The sequence below is a fragment of the Siphateles boraxobius genome, unplaced genomic scaffold (assembly GCF_051911475.1).
Source record: "Siphateles boraxobius isolate OS27281-9 unplaced genomic scaffold, OSU_SipBor_1 11, whole genome shotgun sequence".
Classification (NCBI taxonomy): Eukaryota; Metazoa; Chordata; class Actinopteri; order Cypriniformes; family Leuciscidae; genus Siphateles; species Siphateles boraxobius.
The window spans coordinates 3568394-3590696 of record NW_027508711.1 but is presented as its reverse complement, the minus strand read 5'-3'; the positions used below and the strand labels follow the sequence as shown (position 1 = coordinate 3590696).

General features: G+C 38.4%; 1 protein-coding gene across 1 annotated transcript; it reads right to left on the bottom strand.

The window, feature by feature from the left end:
- Nucleotides 1-1610: 1610 nt before the first annotated feature.
- On the bottom strand, nt 1611-16636 carry LOC143698740 (uncharacterized). The gene is made up of 12 exons (XM_077194226.1): nt 16372-16636; nt 16103-16201; nt 15600-15971; nt 15338-15439; nt 14858-15031; nt 5965-6059; nt 5719-5854; nt 5613-5638; nt 4330-4716; nt 3584-3685; nt 3202-3328; nt 1611-2679 (listed from the first exon to the last, which is right to left on the bottom strand). Exons 3-9 carry the CDS (start codon nt 15823-15825, stop codon nt 4660-4662), a joined length of 816 nt encoding a protein of 271 aa, XP_077050341.1. The 5' UTR covers nt 15826-15971; nt 16103-16201; nt 16372-16636; the 3' UTR covers nt 1611-2679; nt 3202-3328; nt 3584-3685; nt 4330-4659.
- Between the last annotated feature and the right edge of the window lie 5667 nt (nt 16637-22303).

Sequence of the window (22303 nt, the reverse complement as noted above, 5' to 3'; positions counted from 1 at the left end):
TAACGTTAGCTTTCCTAGAAGATTTTAAAATTAAGTTTGATGGCAATAGTCAGCTAGTCATCTTCTGTTTTCTAAAGCATGTTCCCTTCAAGGAATATTAAGATTTACACTAAAGAAATAACTTTCTAAAGCCAAGAATAATTGGATGTGATTGAGGATACCAGGGCTAACATTTCCCTTGCCACTAGCATTTAAATAAGGTTACACCTTGCATTGATGGCATACATGCCTGTTAGTCTGTTGGTTATTTACTTACTCCTGTCCCACTATTCTGTGGTGCTATACCTTAATTTTCTACAGTAATTTGAATTTTATATTAGCCTCTTGAGATTTCCTTCTGCCTTTGTCTATTGCAGTCCATTCCAGCACTGTGTAATTAGCATTAAAAGTCGATTTCCTAATATGTTGAGATTTTAGCAGTTGGTGAAGTGCTGGAAGAGCAAGAGTAAATGGTTTACTGACAAAAAAGTGTGAGGTATTTGATATTTGTTGCACTAAGTAGAAAATCTCAAAATATTGCATGAGTGTAATAACACAAGTGCAGTTGTTAAAAGACTTTAAGATTAGCTCAGATACTATACACATTCTCTAGGGAGCAGGGTGGCTTAAGAATGTATTAATTAATGAACAAATACTCCAAATAAGTATGATATTTCCAATTCCTGCCACAGATAAATTAAAAATTAATGATCAGGTTTATCAGTTTATTCAAAAGTGTTTATATAAGGTTATTATTGACTGTTCAAACTGTATCTTCTTTGCATGTCACTTAGTGTTGCTTGCTGTTATTTAATAATACCATGTGCTGCTGTTAACGAGTAATGCATCATTTTAATATGATGTTGATAATCCTGACATGATTCATTTTCATTTGCAGAAATGACAAATCCGAAAACGAAACCATGCCCTTCCTGCCAGACTCCTAACAGGCTGAACAGAAAGACCTGCGTTGCCTGCCTGTGCTGCCTCCATATCAAGCTGGATAAAAAAAAAAAAACAAGAAAAAGTTAGGAACAGCAACTGGGCCTCGTCAGTAAAAAAAACAACGAAATTTCAGCAAAATTTTAAATTCTGCCCAGCTGTCGGTAAGTTTTCATAATTCTGATTTAACAAGAAGTTGGCCTCCCAGATAATTATATAATCATCACAGTTGTAAATATTTTTAATATCATTAAAGGGACTATGTGTAGTTTTTTAGGTATTTTATTATCTAAAATCAATATTTTTATTCATAAATATGTCCTCAATGGTGTACAAATACCTCTGCCAATTATCGGACTTATCCTCGTAAACGAAGAATTTATTATCTTTATATACATGTGACGGGTAGGTCAACGGAGGGTTCCATGTAGTTCCGCCATCTTGAAAGACTATAGTAGCAGAGAGGGTCAAAAAGTACTAGGCCAACGCGTTTCCACAACGCGTTTTCGTTCATAGCCAGCGTCACGTAACTGAAAGCAGCAGAAAAGGAGGAGCAGAGCAGTGAGAGGCGCTTCACGGCCCCAGCAAGTTTAAAAGGCAGCATTGCACTATTATTATACTGTAACATTCGTTTGTTCGTTGTGTCAAATTGCAGTTTGTTTGAAATAACAAACCTGTTCACCCGAAGGAAAACTCGATGAAGTGCTATTAGAAGACATCCTGTCATAGCTTTTTGGTACATAACAGCTACCGTAGACGCATTTGAAAAAGCGTGGTGCTGGAGAGCACAATTCGTTTGAATGCAAAATACAATTTCACCGCTAGATGGGAGAAATTCCTAAACAATGTCCCCTTAAGAGTTAGAAGGTTTGTGTTTTGGTTGCTAGAAGGGCAGGAAAAATATAGGTGGGGTTTAGGTCAATTTTAGAACAGACTTCTAAAGCTGAAAGCATCCACACTTATACAGGCTACAATGACCCGTCAGAGGAAACATTTACAAACTCTGATGCATCCAACCATTTTTGCTTTCACACAAGTGAATCTGCCCACTTCTTTGCCACCATCAGGGCTGCAATGAACCACGATTCCTTAAAGGGTAACTAAACCCTAAAACAACTTTTTTTTAGTTAATGATCTGTAAGACTGGGGCTTTATTAATGCTGCTCATTGATTCAAGTAATTTATTTGACATTTGGGTATAAAGTGTTTTAATTCTACAATATATGGTGTAAAAACGTCTGAGTGCTGCCCTCTTCAGGTTGAACGGTGGCTACTGCAGTTGAATTTTCCTATTGGAAGTTGTGGTGCCCTATGACGTAAGAGGGTACCAGCTAATCACGCCCTTGCCTACAGAAGGACATGTGTCAGGTGCACGCCCCCCCTCCACTGGGGTCTGCCCACTTTTCAGCATTTTTCGAATATTGCCAGTGGCTGGAGTCAGGCTCTGACCAGGGGTTTAGTTACCCTTTAACAATGTTACAGCCCTTGAGTTGGCGCTGTTTAAACTGGCCTGTACACACCTAAACTGTACCATATTCTTTTGTCATCCTAATTTGTCAAACCAGAGGATACAAATATTTGTCATCATTGTTGTTCTTGCAGGTTTTGAAACTCAACGCACTGGGTTACAAGGCCATCCTTTTTCTTGGCCATCAAGACCGCAATGGCCAGATGATTGGAGATATGATCCAAGATGATGAGCCAGCAGAAGGGGCTGCTCAAGATATCATCATGAAGATGAGCAAGCTCTATGAGCATCTGCTGAGAAGTAAGTTGTCCTTAGTTTAACATGAAAATATATACTGTATTTATGAAAAGAATATATATACTTTCATTTTCCCCATACAGTTTTTAGACTGTATTTAGTAGTATTTATTAGGGCTGTCACTTTTTATTCGATATTCGAATATGCATTCGAACATGACGTGAAATATCCGTAATCGAACTATAAATAAACTATCCGGTTTTTAAAGTGCCATGTGTAGCGCATTTTTTAAAGTCTATGATTAGACAGTTTGTTTTTTATTTTATTGTTTGCCATCCAGTAGCAGGTGCTCTAAACGCTTTTTTTTTCATTGGGGGCGGGGCTCGTAGATATTCGAATATATTGTAATACATTGCTTGATATTTGATATCCTTTCGAATTCGATTTTTGTCAAAAGTGACAGCCCTAGTATTTATACGTATGCCACATTCAACCATATACTATTCATATCTACATATACATTCAAGTGCCCTAGTAAAAACTTATCAACATATCACAGTGCCCCTGTAGCTCACCTGATAGAGCACGAGCATCATGTACTAAGGCTACCGCAGTTGCCCAGGTTTGATTTGATCCAATACCCTTTGCAGCTTGTCATCCCCTCTTCTCCCTGTTCCTGTCATTCTTTGATTGTCCCTACGCCTTTATTCATAAAAGCAAAAAGAAACGATTACACTCCTTCAAAACCACATATTAGACAACCTGCATGCAATTGTCAGCGGGCACAACTAGGCACAACATTGGCAAGCGAGCAGAGCAGATAGAAAAATGTCAACAATATGCCTCAGTTTAGCTGTAAGTGTACAGGGTAAGTTACAGTGACTAAATAACAGAGACTGCAACTCTGCAGCTTCTCAAGATTAAAGCGAAGCTACCATGTGTAAAATTTCCACTTACCATTTATGGTAATGACAGCCACATTTCTGCCAGGTGACGCATGAATGTTGCCTGTTGAACAGCCACACACACGATCTGGTCTCTGTATAGGTAACAGTCGTGCTATCAAAAGAATGAAATTGTGTATTGTTTAGATACCCACAAAAAGCACACACACTAACTTGTTCTGCAAATATTAAAGCAACACCAAGTAACTTTTCCTCTGCGGTCGCCCTACAGGTTGGGAGCGGAATTGTCCATTACCGCTGTCGTAAATAATTTAGCCTACCGCAGCCTACTGTCGCACGCGCACGCACATGCTCTCTGTTTATTCAGCACCAGCTTTGGAATCAACAATGGCCACAGACAAGGTAGAGTATGATGCATGATTTTATGAAAGTATGATGTAACGCTTGCCGTAAAGCAAGTCAAATTTGTAGTTTTCTTATGTCTCATTCGGACTACAGAAACGCGACCCGATCTGGCAATCTTACATAGCGTGGATATATCAGATAAAGGAACGCAAAGCGGTGGCACAAGTGCATTTCACCATGTCACGACTTGATGAGCCACTAAAACGATTTTGAAAACATTATTTTAAGGTAAAAAATCTTACTTAGTGTTGCTTTAACTATTTATTCAACTAGAAATATGCATTGCATAGAGCATTTGAAAAACATCAAAACTTGGTTTCTTAATGTGAATCCAGTAAAGGAATAACACATGTTTCATACATAGTAAGGCATAATACCTGGAAATGGTCTTACCCATTTGCTGGCGCAACTCTGACAAAGGCTGCAAAAACCCTCCAGTTAGTGACTCTCTGTTGTGCAAGACAAAGCGTGAATGAACAGCAGTATCACAGTCCTCACAAAGGAACGGGAAAGGCAGGTAGTCCAGACACCTCACAACAGCTTGTTTGCCACACTGGCACCCACAATGTGGATATGGATCTTGGGTAGCCAGCATATTTTCAACAAGAAATGGCCTGGCCTCTTTCCACTTTTGTGAGAAGACTTTGTTTCTGATATCCCAGTCAGTAGCAGCTGACTCAGGTGATGCCTCCGAAGTCACTGCTGTATCCTCTAATGTAATGTCTACTCCATCCTCAAGCAGCTCAAGAAGCTCCTGACGAAGCACTTCAGTTTCAGATCCTAACAGAAAAAGTATAAAAATTAATAAACTTCGCCAATAAACCAACTCTATTGTTTCAAATTGACAACAGCCCATACATCTCTACCTAAACTTAAAACTGTCAAGAAATGACATCTAAACTAATATGTAAGGGATAATGTATAGCGAGGCGGTTGTTTGAATAAGGGGTTTGGAATAAGCCTGAAGGGTCTGTATTCGCTATAACAATCGCCTCGCTATACATTATACCGCTTATTACATGGCTACCTACCAAATAAATCAATAATTTGACACAAAATATTGATTTAAACAAATAGTTTATTGATTTAAAAACGATTGTATTGCTTCCGCTAAAGAAAATAGTCTGTTCCGTCTCTGAACTGCGTCCATGGCAACGCTCTGTTTTTCATGGCAAGTGTGTGTTATACTAAGCAGCGTCTGTTATCAAGAAATAACAGACTGCATTCTACATTGGAATTCTACCAAGCCATGTAATACAGTATAATATAGTATATAGTATAATCTATCCAGGCAATTACAATACACTATACTTTAATTATGTACCTTTTGTTAGGTTGACACTGGCAACAACATCAGTAGGTGCCGCACATATGGGCTGTTCTGTGTTAACAATATTTTTTTTAAGGAAATACAGGTGGCAAAGACATGCAGGCTTTATAAGAGAGACTATCAGTTTTCAGTGCAATTCTGACAATAACATTTGCTCTGTTTTATTAACTGCTGGTATTGCTGCTGAGACTGCAAACCCTTCAACATGACATAAGGAGAGAAAAAAGACAATCTGGAACTTTGAAACTCCTTTTCACAGACTTTAATAAGGTTATGGAGATTAAAACCATGTTAATATCAATCTTTATTTGTTTTTCATTAATCACAAAATGTGTTTTTGCTTTACCTGTTGATGTTGTTTGGTAGTTGGCGCTGAAAATGACATTAAGACAAATTTAGTAATGGAAATTGTTAAGTAAACAGAAAGGAGAAATATAAGTAGGACTACTAACCAGATGACATTCCACTGGTTTTCCTACTGGATGAAGGCCTTTTAGGAATAACAAACCCATGCATGTCACGCTTCTTCAATTGGACAGGGGTTGGGTTGTGTTCCCTCTGTGCCTTGAGTTCCTTCTGAGCCTGACTCTGTGTAATTCAACAAGACACAAAAACGCAACCCTCAAAATACTGAGTCAATAATTTAGGTGTAAAATAATTTTCTTTAACGTTTTGCCATAATGCAACACTTAACTTACCTCCAAAACCCCAAGAACTCTGTTTACATCCTGAAGCTCTTCCTCCAACTCCAAATCTTCAGCATCAAAACCCAAACCACTCATTTTTAAACAAACTAAACAGGAGAGATAATATTGACAGAACATGTCTGTAACATTAAAATAAACAGATAACCTACAATCAAATGCATCTTCATAGTTTGTACTCGGGTGAAAATGTAAAGTAAAACAAATATGAAAATACATGCAAAGTTATAACGTGAGGTTATAATGTCATAAATTAGGCACGTTGGCATTTTTTTTAACAAAAATACCAGAATTTCCATTTTACACACTCCCTTTAATAACGTTACAATATATCATATTGTAATGCTCGTTTTGTGGCCCATACAATTAATTAATTTTGCCCCAACTTCATAACAGATTGCAACAGTCTTCTCAACAGATTAACCTGCAGCCATGTGTTTCCCTTACAGTAGAATTTAGCTAGCAAGCACGTTAGCTAGTTTAAATTGGCCTAAACTACTTTGAGAACAAGTCAAAGATTTACATTTAAATTTTTTACTTCCTGAAAAAGGTTTGCGAAATTTGATCAAATCAAGCCCGAAACGTTGTAGGCTATTTCTAAAACATCTGTATATCACCTTCAGAACTTAAATAATAGCCAAAGCTTGACTGACCCGTCTCAGAAAATCCGCACGAAGAAAAAAATCCCATGCTGACCCCATCCCTGTCAGTGTCTCCATAGCAACGGATTATGGGTAGTTCCAGGTAGTTCTCTTCTGCCAAATATTTGATCGATTATTAATGGTGAAATGTTACCGTTTGTTGCTAATGGTAGGCTGAATATAAATATTAATAATAAAATAATCTTTAAACCAATCAATATATTGAATATATTCATGACGCTGTTGTAAAGTAAAAAAAAGAAATGACCATAACATTTTCATATTGTATTGTAAAATTATCAATCACATTGTTGTGTTGAAATATATAAAAATAAAATGATATATGTATGTATATATATTAAATATGTGTAATCTATATATTAAAATCTAAAAAAAAAAACATTTGAATTGACAGTGAGGACACTTCCGCGGTTACGTCAACACTCAGGGTGCTTCTCATTTCTTATTTATGCATCCTCGTTTCCTTTCCTCGCTTCCTTTCCTAGCGCCTCAGCTCCTCCCCTGTAGGTTGTGAGGGAAGGACGCAAGGAAAGAAAATGAGGACGGAGGAATCGAATGAAAGATTTTTTTTATACATTGGAATACTTGATCACTCGAGCGTCTTCACAGCGTCATCAGCAGCGCTCAAAGGATCTGCCCATATGTTGTTGAAGTTTGTTTATTTAAGAAATTCATAATGAATAATAATAAAGCAAGATACCCTGTTGAAATATGTGATATGTGGTTTATATAAACTGCAAAGGTAAACTGTAAATTAAAAAGATTGTGACCGACGTGAAGGGGGAGGAGCGTGCGTCACGTTTGGTCAATAGGCTTGTTTGAGATGCGCCTTGCCTCGCCTGAAATGTAGTCGAGAGTAGGCGGCTGCAGTGAGAGGAGGAGTGAAAAAAGCGCAGGCAAGCCGGACAGATCTCTCTTCTCGCAGTGGATCTGACACCTGCGAGATCAATGATGGATATCGCGGGATTACGGGATTCACGCTCGTGCACAGTGTTGCTAATAAACTGGATGTAATTTAAGTTCTGTTGCCTTTATATGAAAATAAATATAATGAACAAGACAATAACAAGTACTTGTTATTTAATTCCATTCCAAATAAGTGTTTACCAATCATTTTTTCTTTAATACAGACATAGGCTGTGACATGGATGTTTTTTTTAAATAATAAAATGACATTGCATAACTCATAGAGATCGCACTGTCCGAGAGTACATATACACATAAAACATGATATCCGAGTTTTAAAATCAAACATTTTAAAAGAGAACAATACATCACGGTTGTTTAAACCAATCAACATTAAGCTGTGTCGTCAGCAAGTCGTTTCCCATCATGCTTTTGATCAGCGCAGTCGGTGGAGAGCAACTGCGCGCGACTGCAGAATCCAACACGTGCGCCTTGCGCTCGCGAGAGCTTTTTGACACACGTCAGCATGACATCAGCGCAAGGCGGACCGCACTCGGACACATTTCTAACCGGCATGCATTGCGCGCTGATCACCGGTGATCGGTTCTGCGCAGATTTTGCTCATCTCAAACAAGCCTAATAAAACACTTCCGCATAGGATACACCTGTGTATCCTCGCTCATAACTCCTCCGAAAGCCTCCTCACTTCTCGATCCTCGACTCCTCGCGGTGCAATTAGAGAATTGAAATGTCCTTCAAGATGGCTGTGCTTGATTGGTTTCCGGGTCATAGGATGGAGGACAGAGGAGCGAGGAGGGATATTGAGAAGCACCCTCAGTTCGCCCAGTGCCATAGATGGCACTGAGTTCGCCATGCCCTGGGCGTCCAATAGGACCGCGGATGGGTTTACATTGGAGTTAGTGGAAAGCTCTGTGCGTCTCATGTTGACGCAAATGGGCGTTGGTAGTAGACACCGTCGGACGTGACAAAAGCGTAAGTGACGCCCTGTGAATGAGAACGGGTTGAAATCTCAAAAAATAACCAGTAGTGCAGCCTTACGGAGAGACTAAGGAAGAGGTTGCAACCTTTAGACTGCACCTGAACGTTTCTGAATGGTTAGTGGATACATTTATAGTTGTTGTGGAGTTATATTGATTAATCTCATCGACTTGCGTACCGTCATGATTAACTTTTTTTTACACAAGTTGACACAGTTCCTTGAGGTCTTTATGAGACAGCTGTGACATTATTTGGTCAAATAGTGTTCTGTGGTCGTCTGTGCAGCCAACGACAAAACAGATGCATGCTTTGCTGGAACTTTTGCCATTGTTAGGACTGGTTACACTGTTGTCACTTGCGAAATGGGGCGGCGCTGTGTGAGGAAACGTGCAAATTAAAGGGATAATTCACCCCAAAACAAAAAATTAGCCCATGATTTACTCACCCTGAAGCCATCCTCTGCTATATGACATAACATTCTTCTTTCAGACGAAGAGCCTACAATCTGAGTTATATTAAAAAATGTCCTGGCTCTCAAAAGCTTGATAATGAGAGTGAATGGTTGTTTGAAGTCCATTAAAGCTGATCTATTCATGATTAGAGTGCTTGACATGGACCTGAGGGGGTTAATAAAGGTCTTCTGAAGTGAAAGCGATGCGTTCGTGTGAGAAAAATATCCATATTTAAAACTTTTTCTACTAAAATAACTAGCTTCCGGCAGACCACTGTACGCATCGACTTACGCCAAAAGAGTTAATACTTGAACTTGGCTCAACGTAATGATGGCATTAGCCGCGTTTCCACTGCCGGGCCAGGGCCGAGCCGCGCTAGTGCGTCCCAGGGCCAGTCGCGTTTCCACTGCCACTTCCGGGGGTTGATCGAGGCTTACTCAGGGCCAACGGCCAGGATTTCTGGCCCGTCGAATACCTTGGGCCAAAGCGGGCAAGCTCGGGCTAGAGGCGTGGGCAAGGTAAAAGGTGGAGTTTATCGGTGTTAGTCCAAGTTATGGTCTGCGGCAAAGCCGGCAAGATGCACATTTCACTTTTTTATATCGCGCAAAATAATCGCTGCTCGAAATGGAGAATCGCCTGTACTGGTCTGTCGAAGATACCAAAGCTCTTCTGAGCATTTGGGCAGAAGAAAGGGTACAACGTCAATTTGACGGCGTGTGAAGAAACGAAGACGTTATAAAATACATTGTTGCTGAATTTTCTAAGCTAAGCATTCAGCGAGCAATGCTTCAAGTTCGGGAAAAAATAAAAAAGTTGCGGGCGCAGTATTGTACAAGGCGATTAAAACGCACAATGGACAAAGCGGAGCTCAGAGAAGAAACTTTCCACGGTTCGGCCCTCTGTTAGTGGCGACTCGCGAGACAAGTCGGACACTATTGCAGCCACGGCAGGTGAGTTAATATACATGCTATCTTCCTAACTTAAAAAGTAAATAAATTCATAATACCCGCTGAAATGGGCTGGGTTATATGACGTTTGATCCAGAAAGGCGTGTTAGGGGCGGGGTTTAAGGCAACGTTGCGGGGCTACTGGCCCGGCAGTGGAAACGCAAGCCCGGTGCTTAAGGCCTGAGGCCACTGGCTCGGCTCGGCTCGGCTCGCTGTTAGCCCTGGCCCGGCCCTGGCCCGACAATGGAAACGCGGCTATTGACGCCTCTCACGGTTCAAACAAACAGGGCTGAGCAACGCCGTCATTACGTTGTGCATCAAGTTCAAGTGCGGCCCACGGACCGTTGGCTGAAATGTCCATCTGAAGGTCTGGCTATGCGAGACTTGGTAAAGAATAAGATAGTGCTATTGTATTGGTTCATGTGCTTGTTTTCTCACAACCTTGATCTGAGAAAAAAAAACAACACATTTAATCACTATCTGTCCAAAGTGATAAAGGCTTTATTTAAAGACTAAATAGTAACATTCCATTCACAGGACTCAGAATGCGGATGATATAACACACACCAGTTATGTTTTTATAACAGTTATATATAAAACCTATAGACTAAACCTAACCCACACCCTAACCCCTATCAAAACCTTAGAATAGGCCTATACATAAAAAAAACTTAAAATATATAATATTAATAGATTTGTATATTTATTTTTAGATTTATATATTTTTCCCTTATATTAGGCTATATTGAAATCTTGCAGATTCAGTTTTGGAACTACTAGCCTATTCTTTGGAGAACACATTAAGGTCATTAACTGTACCTCCACTTGTGATGTTTATTTTAGACTCCCATCTGTTTTCTGTAATTTACTGTTTAAATACACAGTAGCCTAAACACTGTTCAGTAGCCTATGCTTTTTCTTAACAGCATGTTAAATAACTTCCAGAATTAGATTATTCGGCAGTGTTGTTTGACTTGATGTTACTTTGGTAATGTTGACTTGGTGCTTTATAAAATTTATCAGAGATAAGTTGAAAACGATGTTGACGGTGAAATCAAGTAAGCACCATTTGCTTGACTGAGCTGACGAGCGCTAGAAGCTCATTCTGAAATTAAAACGCACAGAAAATATTATAGGCGATGATGGGAGATCATGCCTCCCGTAAGAACAATGTGCATTTACTTTTACACTGTAACATATTTAAATATAGGCTACTTTTAGCATGTGCAGGATGGTGATGAATCGGCAAATGTGTTAAGGGAAATAAAGAGAAACAGCACAATATTATTAAAATTATTCAAAGAGGGTTCTTGCAACATTTTAATACTTAATAATATTTTGAAGTGTCATAATGTAAAATAAAGCAATAACCTTTAATCAAAAAGTAAATTCATCACGGATGTAAGTAAAAACGTTTATCTTTATGTAACGTTACATGCTTACCACTAGATGTCCGTATAACATCGACCAAGCGCGACTTGCACAGAACATGACTGACTGATAGAAGAATGCACACTCGTGTTTATCCTTATGGTGTAATATTAATTTTACTGAAACTAGAAGCAGTTGTGTTTTTTACGGTTAAACTCTTGGTTTTGAAATGCTTTAAAAAAATGTTTTAAAAAAATATTTGTTGTGACTGTGTTTTTGTTGTTGTCTCTTTCTGAACGCTGCACTGATCCTGACGCTATTTCGATCGGTTGCTTAGCCAAATAATAAGCCATATATATAAATATATAATTAAAATATAATTGTTAAAATAATATATTGTTTGTTTTGTTATACTTTTCGCTTCCATCCATTTCACATTCCTAATGCCAATCCAAAATAAGCCTACTGCCAATTCTAATTCTAACCACTTACTCTAACCAACTCTCTTTGTTTTCTGAATATCATTTAGAATGTCTTTGTTGTAAACCTATAACACCAGCACAAGTGACACACAGATGTACAGGAAGCGCATGCATCCTGACATTTCTAACACATTCAGTTCCTCTGATGTTACTCAGACATTCAGTCTCCTCAAACACATGGAACTCACAGTAATGATGAAATTTAAAGTGATGTGTGTGTGTATGAGAACATGAACACACGCATGCATGTATCTTGCACAAGCATAAAGCCTATCAGTGATTTGTGGCTTAATTCATTACAGTTGGTGTTTACTGAGTCTTTTTTTTTTTTGAAAAGAATGCAAAGGCTTTAAAGTAACAAGCATAAATGTTTGTCCAGATAAACAGGACATTACATTTTACAAGTCTCAAAAGTCTGCTGTTTATGTTGTCTTAAATTAGATGTTTTAATTTCACTTTAATCATGAAACATCTTTTCTAAATTGTTTCCTGTGGTGTCATGTTGGCGGTAATTCTATCCAACATCTTTCCTGTAACTCCAATTTAGAGGCGGCCCAAGGCAGAACATTTCACTGGGATAATTAGCTGCCAAGGTCATAGTGTTAAAACCATCCATTAGAAAACAAGATAGTATTCACTGCCTATTAACCTATCAACCTGCTGGCACAAGGGACCAGAACTCAGGGAGCCAATTTGAGTGAATTTCTGCTCCCTCTGGGCCATTCTTCATGACATCATAATGACCTCTTCCTGTGATTTGCTCTGTAGCGGATTCTCCCTGTAATCTTCAATTTCCTAAACCTTCAATTCTCAAAATAGATAATCGGATCATTCTCAGGAAACTGCAGTGACAGTAAATGGATGTATATTTTCTTTTTTAAATAAATGCTGTTCTTTTGAAATTTTAATTTATCAAAAAATCCTGAAAAAATATAGATTTCTATAATTGATAATAATAATAAGAAGAAAAATATTGATTATTATTGATAATAAGAAATGTTTATTGAGCAGCAATTCAGCATATTCGAATTTATGAAGGATCATGTGACACCGATTAATGAAGTATACAGATACAGATAACTGAAGTAATGATGCTGAAAATTCAGCTTAGCATCACATGAATAACTTACATTTTAAAATATATTAATAGAAATTTTTTTTAAAATTGTAATAACATTTCACAATATAACTGTTTTACTTATGTACAAATAAAAGGTGAGCATAAGGCACTTTTCAAAAATGTTACATTAAAAAATCTAAACGACCCCAATTTTGTGAATGCAGCATTTTTAATCAAAATGAATTACATTTATTCTGTCACTACTTAAATATAGATTCATACAGTTGTAATCGATATTATTTATCCATTTTTTTTGTACTACAAATAACATGCAGATTGGATGGAAAAACTACTTTTTTCTGGAATGGATGGTGGGAATGTTTGGGAATCATGTTTGAAAAGAATCATTGTTTTTATAGGTTCCACTAGTGGTGAATAAACAAAACAATTCAGCTTTAGAGATACAGTAGATCTCCAATGGCGCGTGGACGAGTAAAAGAAAATGAGGGAGGTGAACTGTTCTTGCTACTGATATTAATTATAATGATCTCATTCAATAAACATCTTCCAATGAGCCAAACCACATACACACAAGACATGTTTTTTTTTTGTTTTTGTTTTTAACTGTAGGCTACTTGGACATTGGAATGGAGAATTGGTAAAGAAAGTGTGATGCTCAATGAAAAATTAAGTTAAATATGTATGTATTTGAAATATAAAACATTCTCAGCACTACAAAGAAAATATAATAGTATCAGCGGTTAGCGCAAACTGGCATGTTTCAGAAATGGCCCAATGGTGAAATAGCACTAACTGTTTTCTTGTGCAGCCTATCAGAGATAGCTAGAGTGTTAGCGCAAGTAAAAACATAATAGACTTAAAGGGATAGTTCATCCAAAAATGAAAATTTTGCCATCGTCATTCCAACATGTTCGGAACACAAATGAAGATCTTTTTGATGCAATCTGAACTATTTTTGTCGCTCTATTGACAGCTAGCAAGTACCACTTTGACTCCTCAAACGTTCATAAAGAGATCATAAAACTAATTAGTCTAAACTTTCTAAATAGACTTGATCATCTTATATGATGAACAGATTGAATTTAGGTTTTTATTCACACAAAATCATTCAACAACACACATCAGTTGTGGTAAATGGACACTCAAGCATGTTCGCTTGACGTGTGAGAACCACTGAGATGTGAGATAGATATGTATACGTAGATGCCACATTCAACCCCTCCAGACACGTCAGCAAGTCCACCATCTCAACACGGTCTCACCCACCCTTTTCCACCAAAAAAGAACGGGTTCGGAACTGGTGCTGGTTCAAAGTTGGTTCGGAGTTGGTTCAACTTGCGAACCTCCTCAGAACCTGTTTGTTTTTTCACTTCTAGAGCGCCCAGCGAACGACGTCGTTACGTCACTGTGTACGTCGCTTTACGTCTCAGCTAGAAACGCTTGCAAGTACAACATTACTTTGGGATTATCTCTAACTCGTGAACCAAGAAGGCTTTAAAAACAATTGAAACATGTAAGTCTTTTAATCTTTTCCTTTGATATGTCATCTTTTCTGATTAGTTATGTACACCTGTCTTGTCTTTTTTTTCTCTCCGTTTATTTGTTCTATTTTGTGACTGTTTTCTTCTTTGCTTACATAATGTTTTCAATAAATTTTTTTTAAAAAAAGCTAGAAACGCTTGCGCCAACTTCAAGCATAACAATTACAATGGGGGACTACATCGTGTTTCTGCAAATGTTTCTCCTGGCTTTGCGGTCAGAAAAGATGTTTAGGACACATCTAAACCTGCTCCCAGCCCCCGACGTAAGCCTGACGTGGTAAAAGAACGGTTCTCTGGTTCTAGTCCAGCAAAGAGTTGGTGCCGCTTTGGAACCAGTTTTCCTGGCCGAGAACCGGTTCTTTGACTGTCGAAACACAAAGAACTGGTTCGCGCGCAGGCACCGGCTCCGAACCGGCTCTCAAAACGTTTTGGTGGAAAAGGGGTACCTGGTGCTGCCATCTTCAGCTCTTCAAAAGAAAAAAGGACATCTGTTGCGTACACAGTTGAATAGTGAGAAGTGGCAGGCCAGTAGTCATTGCGGATCAGGTCATCCACTCCAGGACTCCAAGTGGCTTCACATGCTTTGCATCTAATCTGAGGCAATCTGAGATCATATCGCCCTGGAAAAAGAAGGAAATATATACACAAAGTTAATTCTGACAGACCAAACTGTGTCATTCTGACAACTGAAATTGGAACCTTTGACTAAGGATGGATCAGGAGGACACTTCTACAAACATTTTGTAAGGCACTCTATTGGAAGTCACACTTTTGTCAGGCAAATTAACTGTGTTCAAACAAAGGTTAATTGTTTTCCTCCACATAGGTGGGCCCAGCCAATCTAATCAACACACAACCTATTGACACCTCTGGATTTCCAGCCATGATAAAGTGACCCCCACCCAAACCCATAAAGTTCTTCTTACCATTCATTGTAACCACAACTATGGACTGTCCTGCGATGACACTGGACGATACTCGTAGACAACCGCATATTGTCTCTGGCATCTCCAAAGGTACAAGACGCTCTTGAAAAAAAAAAAAAAAAACATGGATGAGAATTAAAGAATAACATTTATTTACTGGCAACTATTTTAAACAAGATGTACTTGACGGCTTCATCGACCTATCAGAAAACAGTATTTCGTTTTTCAGTCAAGTCTAAGAATGTGACTTTTAAAAACTTACCACACTGGTTTAGAACTCTCTCCACAACACAAGTTGTGGGAGGCAATGGATGAAAAAATGCATGTGTCATCGAATCCCTGTTGTGGAACACTTGACCTCGATGGACCCTGACATCACACTGGCCACAGAGGAATGGGTGTGGTCGGCAGTCAGAACAACGGATAACGGCTGGACTATTTCCACAATGTTGGCAGATCCGAGTTGCCGCATGTTGTCGAGCCACCATGGTGTTGACCAGTCGGGGTCTCTCTTTCTCCCACCACCCTGATATGAGGCTCTTTCGGGTCGACCAGTCTGTTTATGCTTGAAGTGCCGTTTCATCCTCATGTATGTCCTCACTCAGTGAGCTTTTAAGCTCTTGAAGGAAGGACTCTGTTAAAACAATGCAAAATATTTAAAAACAGTAGTTTATGTTAACAAAAGAGAATAGCATTGAACAATGGCCATTTTATAATAAATGAACATACAGTTTTGAACCAGTGAAGTCAAAATAAATAACACACCTGCAGTAACGGAAAGAAAGTCACTGGTCATTTCTGCACTGGTTTCCGGAGCCCTGACATGATCGACACCAGTCTTTCGACTCTGGCTTTGACTGGGACCTGCTGTAGCAAAAAAGCTGTTGCTTTTTACACTCAATGACACAAACTTTACCTGATGCCAGGCACAGGTACGTAATAATAACCTCAGATATGTTCTAATTCAGACCCATGACTTGAGATCATATTGTATACCATTCCTAATTAACATGAATGTAAAAAAAAAATCATACCTGCTTGTTTCCGGGATGATCTGGGCCTGCCGTAAATAATGTTTCCATCACTGTCCCTGTTAATCCACCTAACATCTTGCTTGCTGTTTGATGACTGACTGGTGGATGGATTACTGGTGGAAGGCTGACTGGTGCATGGATTACTGGTGGAAGGCTGACTGGTGGATGGTTCTGGTTCCTGGTGCATGCTAATGAGCTGTTTGAGGTGAGCTTGATGTTCAGCCTGATCGACAAGGTCACTCATCTCATTCAGGAGACGGTCCATCTCAGGATCAGACATGGCACAAAATATAAACACACTATAAACACACAGGGACAAAAAAAAGACAAAACAAACAAACAAACAAACAAACAAACAAAAACCTCACTCAGAGGGGAGGGAGGAAGAGGGGGGGAGGGAGAGACAGTAAGACAGCAAGAGAGAGAGAGAGAGAACACAATACAACAGTAGAGAGAGTAAAGATACAAGACAAATGTGGCTCTTTAAAGTGCCTTTTTTTTTTCGATGTAATGAGGTGCTGTTTTTTTTTAAAGGACAGGGATTAAGGAACCTACAGAGAAAGAGAAGAACAAATCAAAAAAGAATAGATCACCAAACTACATATTACAATATGAATAACTAGGCTACTAGGCTAAGAATAACTACTAGGCTAAGAAGTTAAGTAAATGCTGCTCTTGTTCATTCATGAAATCAAAATTATAAAAAAGGTCATTGTGTGAGCAAGGGTTCATGATATTTTGAACACATCCTTGTTCTGCCTTAATTCAAATGGATAAACAAACAGGAATAACATGATCAGGGTACTTGTATAAACTTTGCCTTGCCAGACTTAAACTTATATATATATATATATATATATATATATATATATATATATATATATATATATATATATATATACATATATATATCCCCCAATAATCATATAATATTATTTATGAGTATTTCACACAAAAACATGGTGTGTATGTATAGCCATAGGCCTACATCATTTTTATTTTATTTTATTAAACTCGTAATTTTATTAATTTTGGACGTGTAAATGCTTATTCATTTATATTGCGTTTTAGACTGTTGTAAGCGACTTACCGTGGTGGAATCCATAGGTGGAATCGCGCTGGGCAATGGTTTCTGGGATGGTCGCACACAGTGACGTGTGCACAAAATTGCGCCAAAATATCAATCATAATGAAAAAGTACAGTCTTAATATTTTATATACTTGCTCAAAATTTTAAAGGGGTCAGCATAAATGCCTAAGTGAAGGAAACACGGGTGTATGTAGCCATTACATTTAAACACATCACTTCCCAGAATGCATCCATCTCTTTGCCAAAGGATATGTCCATATTAAGCAATAAACATTTCTGCAGTAGACTATCACAACCTCATAATCAGTATTGAGATGAAAGTTCTATAAAAGTAGGCTATTTTTTTGTGCAAAAAAAGCAAAGTTGTAGGCCTACTGTTGTAGGCTCACTAAAGCCATTGCAAATTGAAATACCATCGACAATTATAAAATATCCCACCTAAATTAAGGCATGTTTTAAGCCTACAGCAAACAGGCCTATGCAGTCCTGCAATTATGTCGTTTTAATGTAGCCCAAAATTATATAAAAAAAGAGAAAAAAGTTGTCATACCGATTTAGAAAATGGTTTCTGCCCCACGAAAATGTATGGTCACCGCACCAATGAATAATTATAACAATATGCGCCACACGCTACTGCAAAATACACATTTGCAGCATAAAATTAATCGCCTGAAACCATCATTTCCAGCACAGGCAAACCGCTGGATGGATAACCCCATTTCGTCAAAATTTAAAGATAAGGGATTTGCATTCAAATATCGGACGACCCCTCTACGTTATCAAGCGACGAATAGGGGGTACCCAAAACGTCGGCTTATGGACGTGAGGGGGAAATTACCAAACAGCAGTAGGCTATGTGATCTAAAATTATAAAATAGGCCTATCCCACCGAAATTAAGGCATGTTTTAAGCATACATCAAATATACAGTCCTGTAAATATGTCATTTTAATGTAGCCCAAAATATATAAAAAAAAGAGAGAAAAATGTCGGGATAGGCTACCGATTTAGACAATGGTTTCTGCCCCACGAAAATGTATGGTCACCGCACCAATGAATGATTATAACAGTACTGCCCTACAAAGCAAAAAGGCAGTAACTGCATTTTTGGTCAAAAATGAGTTATTATCATTTTCATGACATTCAAGGCATCCTTTGTTATGTGACAAAACATCTTATCTCAAATGTGTGTTGTTTTGGAGAAAAATGGTAGTCGTTTCTACAGTAACTGCAAAAAGCCCTAGTGAAACAAAGCAAGAATACAGTAACATCCATTACTGTATTCTTGTTATGTTTTACCTAACAAAAAATAACCGTGTTGCTGCGCAGTGTAGTTACTGTTGCCATGGTGAACACACAGCTGATTTCGCGGCATCCTCACGGGACGGTTTTAACATTTTTACCCTTCTAACTTCACACAAATTTTGTTTGAGATGGCACAAAGCCGGGGAAAGAAGATGGTCGAACTGGCGTTGAAAAGAAAATACCCGGAGAATGGTAAGTAAGAGTGACAGATTAAACATTTAGAGGCTAGGCTATCACAATATAAACTCCTGTCAGCCGCCAGGGCGGGACTTCCTCTCAGAGGTCCATTCAGATAGCATTATGCTAATTGACAGGCGATGTTTTAAATAGCTTTGCTAACCTGCCCCTGATCCTCCCTGCTTCGAGCTGTAACTTTATTCTCTGTAACTTCACATCATCGCCGCTGCCATGTCATCATTTTGTTGTTCATGTCACAAAGTTATAATCCAACCAGCGGTGAAAAAATATTCAATAACTAGAAAAGCACTCGGAGAGCACTAACCTCTGTCAAGGTAGCCTAATAGGTCACTGAGGCAATTCCAAATGTCCCGTGTTCCGGATCACCACCAAAATGTAGTAATCTGTTCCTTGTCCTAATACCCATGTTGTCCGAAAATGTCATCCAAATTCGTACAGTACTTTTCGAGTTATCTTACTAACGAACAGACAAACATACACAGCACCAAAAGATAACCTTTGGGCGGAGGTAAAACTTCTTAAGGCATCAGGCTATCCCATAACATCCAAGCAGTCAGCGTGATCTTCTTCGCTCTTATTAGCCTACATGAACGGCGTCTTCTTTTTTCATAGGCTAATCATTCACAGCGTTGTTGTCCAGCAGGAGAATATATGTGTCCATAAACACAGCTATCGGTGTAACAGTTATTCTTTAACGTGACAGGTGTCTGTTCAACTTAAAACACACTCTCTTCGCGGCCGCTGTTTGAAGACTATGTCCGCTGTTTAGATAAGTTAGCAAGTTGTGAGCAAAACTGACATCTTTCTCTTTACTGTTGTAAGCATCCATGCTTTCAACAAAAACAAACTTCTACAGACAGAGCGAGCCGGCAGGTATTTACACCCCCCTTAGCGCTAAGGCTCAAACACATTGGTTCCTGTTCCTAAGCATTTATTTATTGCACGGTTTCTTCTTCAGAATATAAAATTATATATTTAATTTGGATTCCCCTTAATTATATTAACCTATGAAAATGTTGTCCCTCTGCATGAAAGCAAGCTTCTATGTTTTATCCTATTATAGGCCTAATGTAACTTATGAAGCCAGGCTGCTTTTTGTGTGTTGGCTTTTCTTTCTTCATTTTCATTAACGGTGCAAAATTATTAATTTATTGTGTTAGCCTAATTCATCCATTATTTTGTCATGGACCTAATTTAAGTTATTTCCTGTATAATGAAATATTATGATATACAGACATCAATACATATATTGATCAGAGTGAAGATGCTGTCCTGTAGGTCCATATAATAATAATAATAATAATAATAACAATTTGTTGCAGTACACAGACAGACAGACAGACAGACACAGACACTTTGGCAAAATGTTTTTGCTTTGCTCTGTTGAATTGGAGTTTAACTTGCCTATTATTGCTCCAAAGAAAAGTTGTTTTGCAGTGCTTTAACATTAATGTGATTTGTAGGTATAGCAGATACTACATTACAGATACAGAAACACCCCCAGACACACATTAATCTAATACTCACACATAATAATGTGGTCCTATTCAAAATAAATTGACCCCATTTGGGCCTTGATACAGCTTAGCAATGTGAGACTTTAAGCAGCTGTTTTAGCACCAGAACAGCTTCCGGGTGGAAAATATTGACCTAAAATGGTCAAATTAGTTTGGGTTTGGTATATCCATGTTCAGAAAAACAAATGGTTCCAATTGTTTCAAATACAGTGTATCTAACACACCCAGAGCCCAAGTTGTGGCAAAATAGTTTTTGGAGAATCTGTAGTTACTGCCTTTTTCCTTGGTATTGTGCCACGTTTATTGTTTAAGTAATACAAAGCAAGAATACAGTAACTGCAAAATAGGGGTAAAATATCAAATTAAATATGAGGATTGATATGTACAAAGAATAAGCTAATATAAAGTAACAAAACAGCCACATGTCCAATAACCTACCTACAACTACTTAGGCTGGATAACAGGATAACTTTAAAGTCATTTTTCTCAGTTCTGCACTCTGCGTAGTTACTGCCTTTTTGCTTTGTAGGGCAGTGTAGGCCTATGCTAACTGTTACTGCAAAATACACATTTGCAGCATAAAATTAATCGCCTGAAACCATAATTTCCAGCGCAGGCAAACCACTGGATGGATAACCCCATTTCGTCAAAATCCAAAGATGAGGGATTTGCACTCAAATCTATCGGACGACCCCTCTACGTTATCAAGCGACGAATAGAGGGTAGCCTACCCTCAACGTCGGCTTATGGACGTGAGGGGGAAATGACCAAACGGCGGCATGTCATCGAAAATTATTAAAAATCCCACCTAAATTAAGGCATGTTTTAAGCATACAGCAAATATACAGTCCTGTAATTATGCCATTTTAATGTAGGCCAAAATTATATAAAAAAGAGAGAAAAAAAAGTCGTGATACCGATTTAGACAAGGGTTTCTGCCCCACGAAAATGGTCACCGCACCAATGATTGTAACAGTAGCCTATATGCGCCGCACGCTACTGCAAAATACACATTTGCAGCATAAAATTAATCGCCTAAAACCATCCTTTCCAGCGCAGGCAAACCGCTGGACGGATATAACCCATTTCGTCAAAATTCAAAGATGAGGGATTTGCACTCAAATCTATCGGACGACCCTCTACGTTATCAAGCGACGAATAGGGGGTACCCTCAACGTCGGTATATGGACGTGAGGGGGAAATGACCAAACGGCAGTATGTGACGAATAGGGGTGAGAGCGTGTTGACCATCTTGCAACTTTCAGCGTGTCGCCACTTATAGCAAGAATCAATGGTGCCACAAGATTACACAGCGCCTCGTTGTGAAACAGTTTTTTGGCGGTCTTTGAATCATTCAAATTCTTTTCACAGGTGAGAATGTATTTTATATTTTTATGTATTAACATAATATTTTGTTTTTACTATGGTACTTCTAATGTTTTTACATTTACTATGGTCGTGTTAGCTTATGCCTTCTTTTTTTATTGTGCTAGTTTAGAAAAATCATCTACTGTAGTGTATTACATATATACAAAAAAGTTATTCATAAGTGTCTAACTACAGTTGCAGGCGCTCAGTCGACTTTTTCTCGAATGTTCACACCGGACCAGCTTTGACTGTTCCAATATGGCGGACGGCTTACGTATAACAGCCCATTAAAACGGCCGCTAATGAGGCATCTATATACAGTATATGTCTGCAAGAGGTTTGTTCAAACTTGTGTAGCAGGTTTGGTTGAGCTTCTATTTACTTATTTACTATTTACTTGCGTCACTTTCCAAATCCCTGTAATGATTTTCATCCATTGCTGTATGAAAATAAGT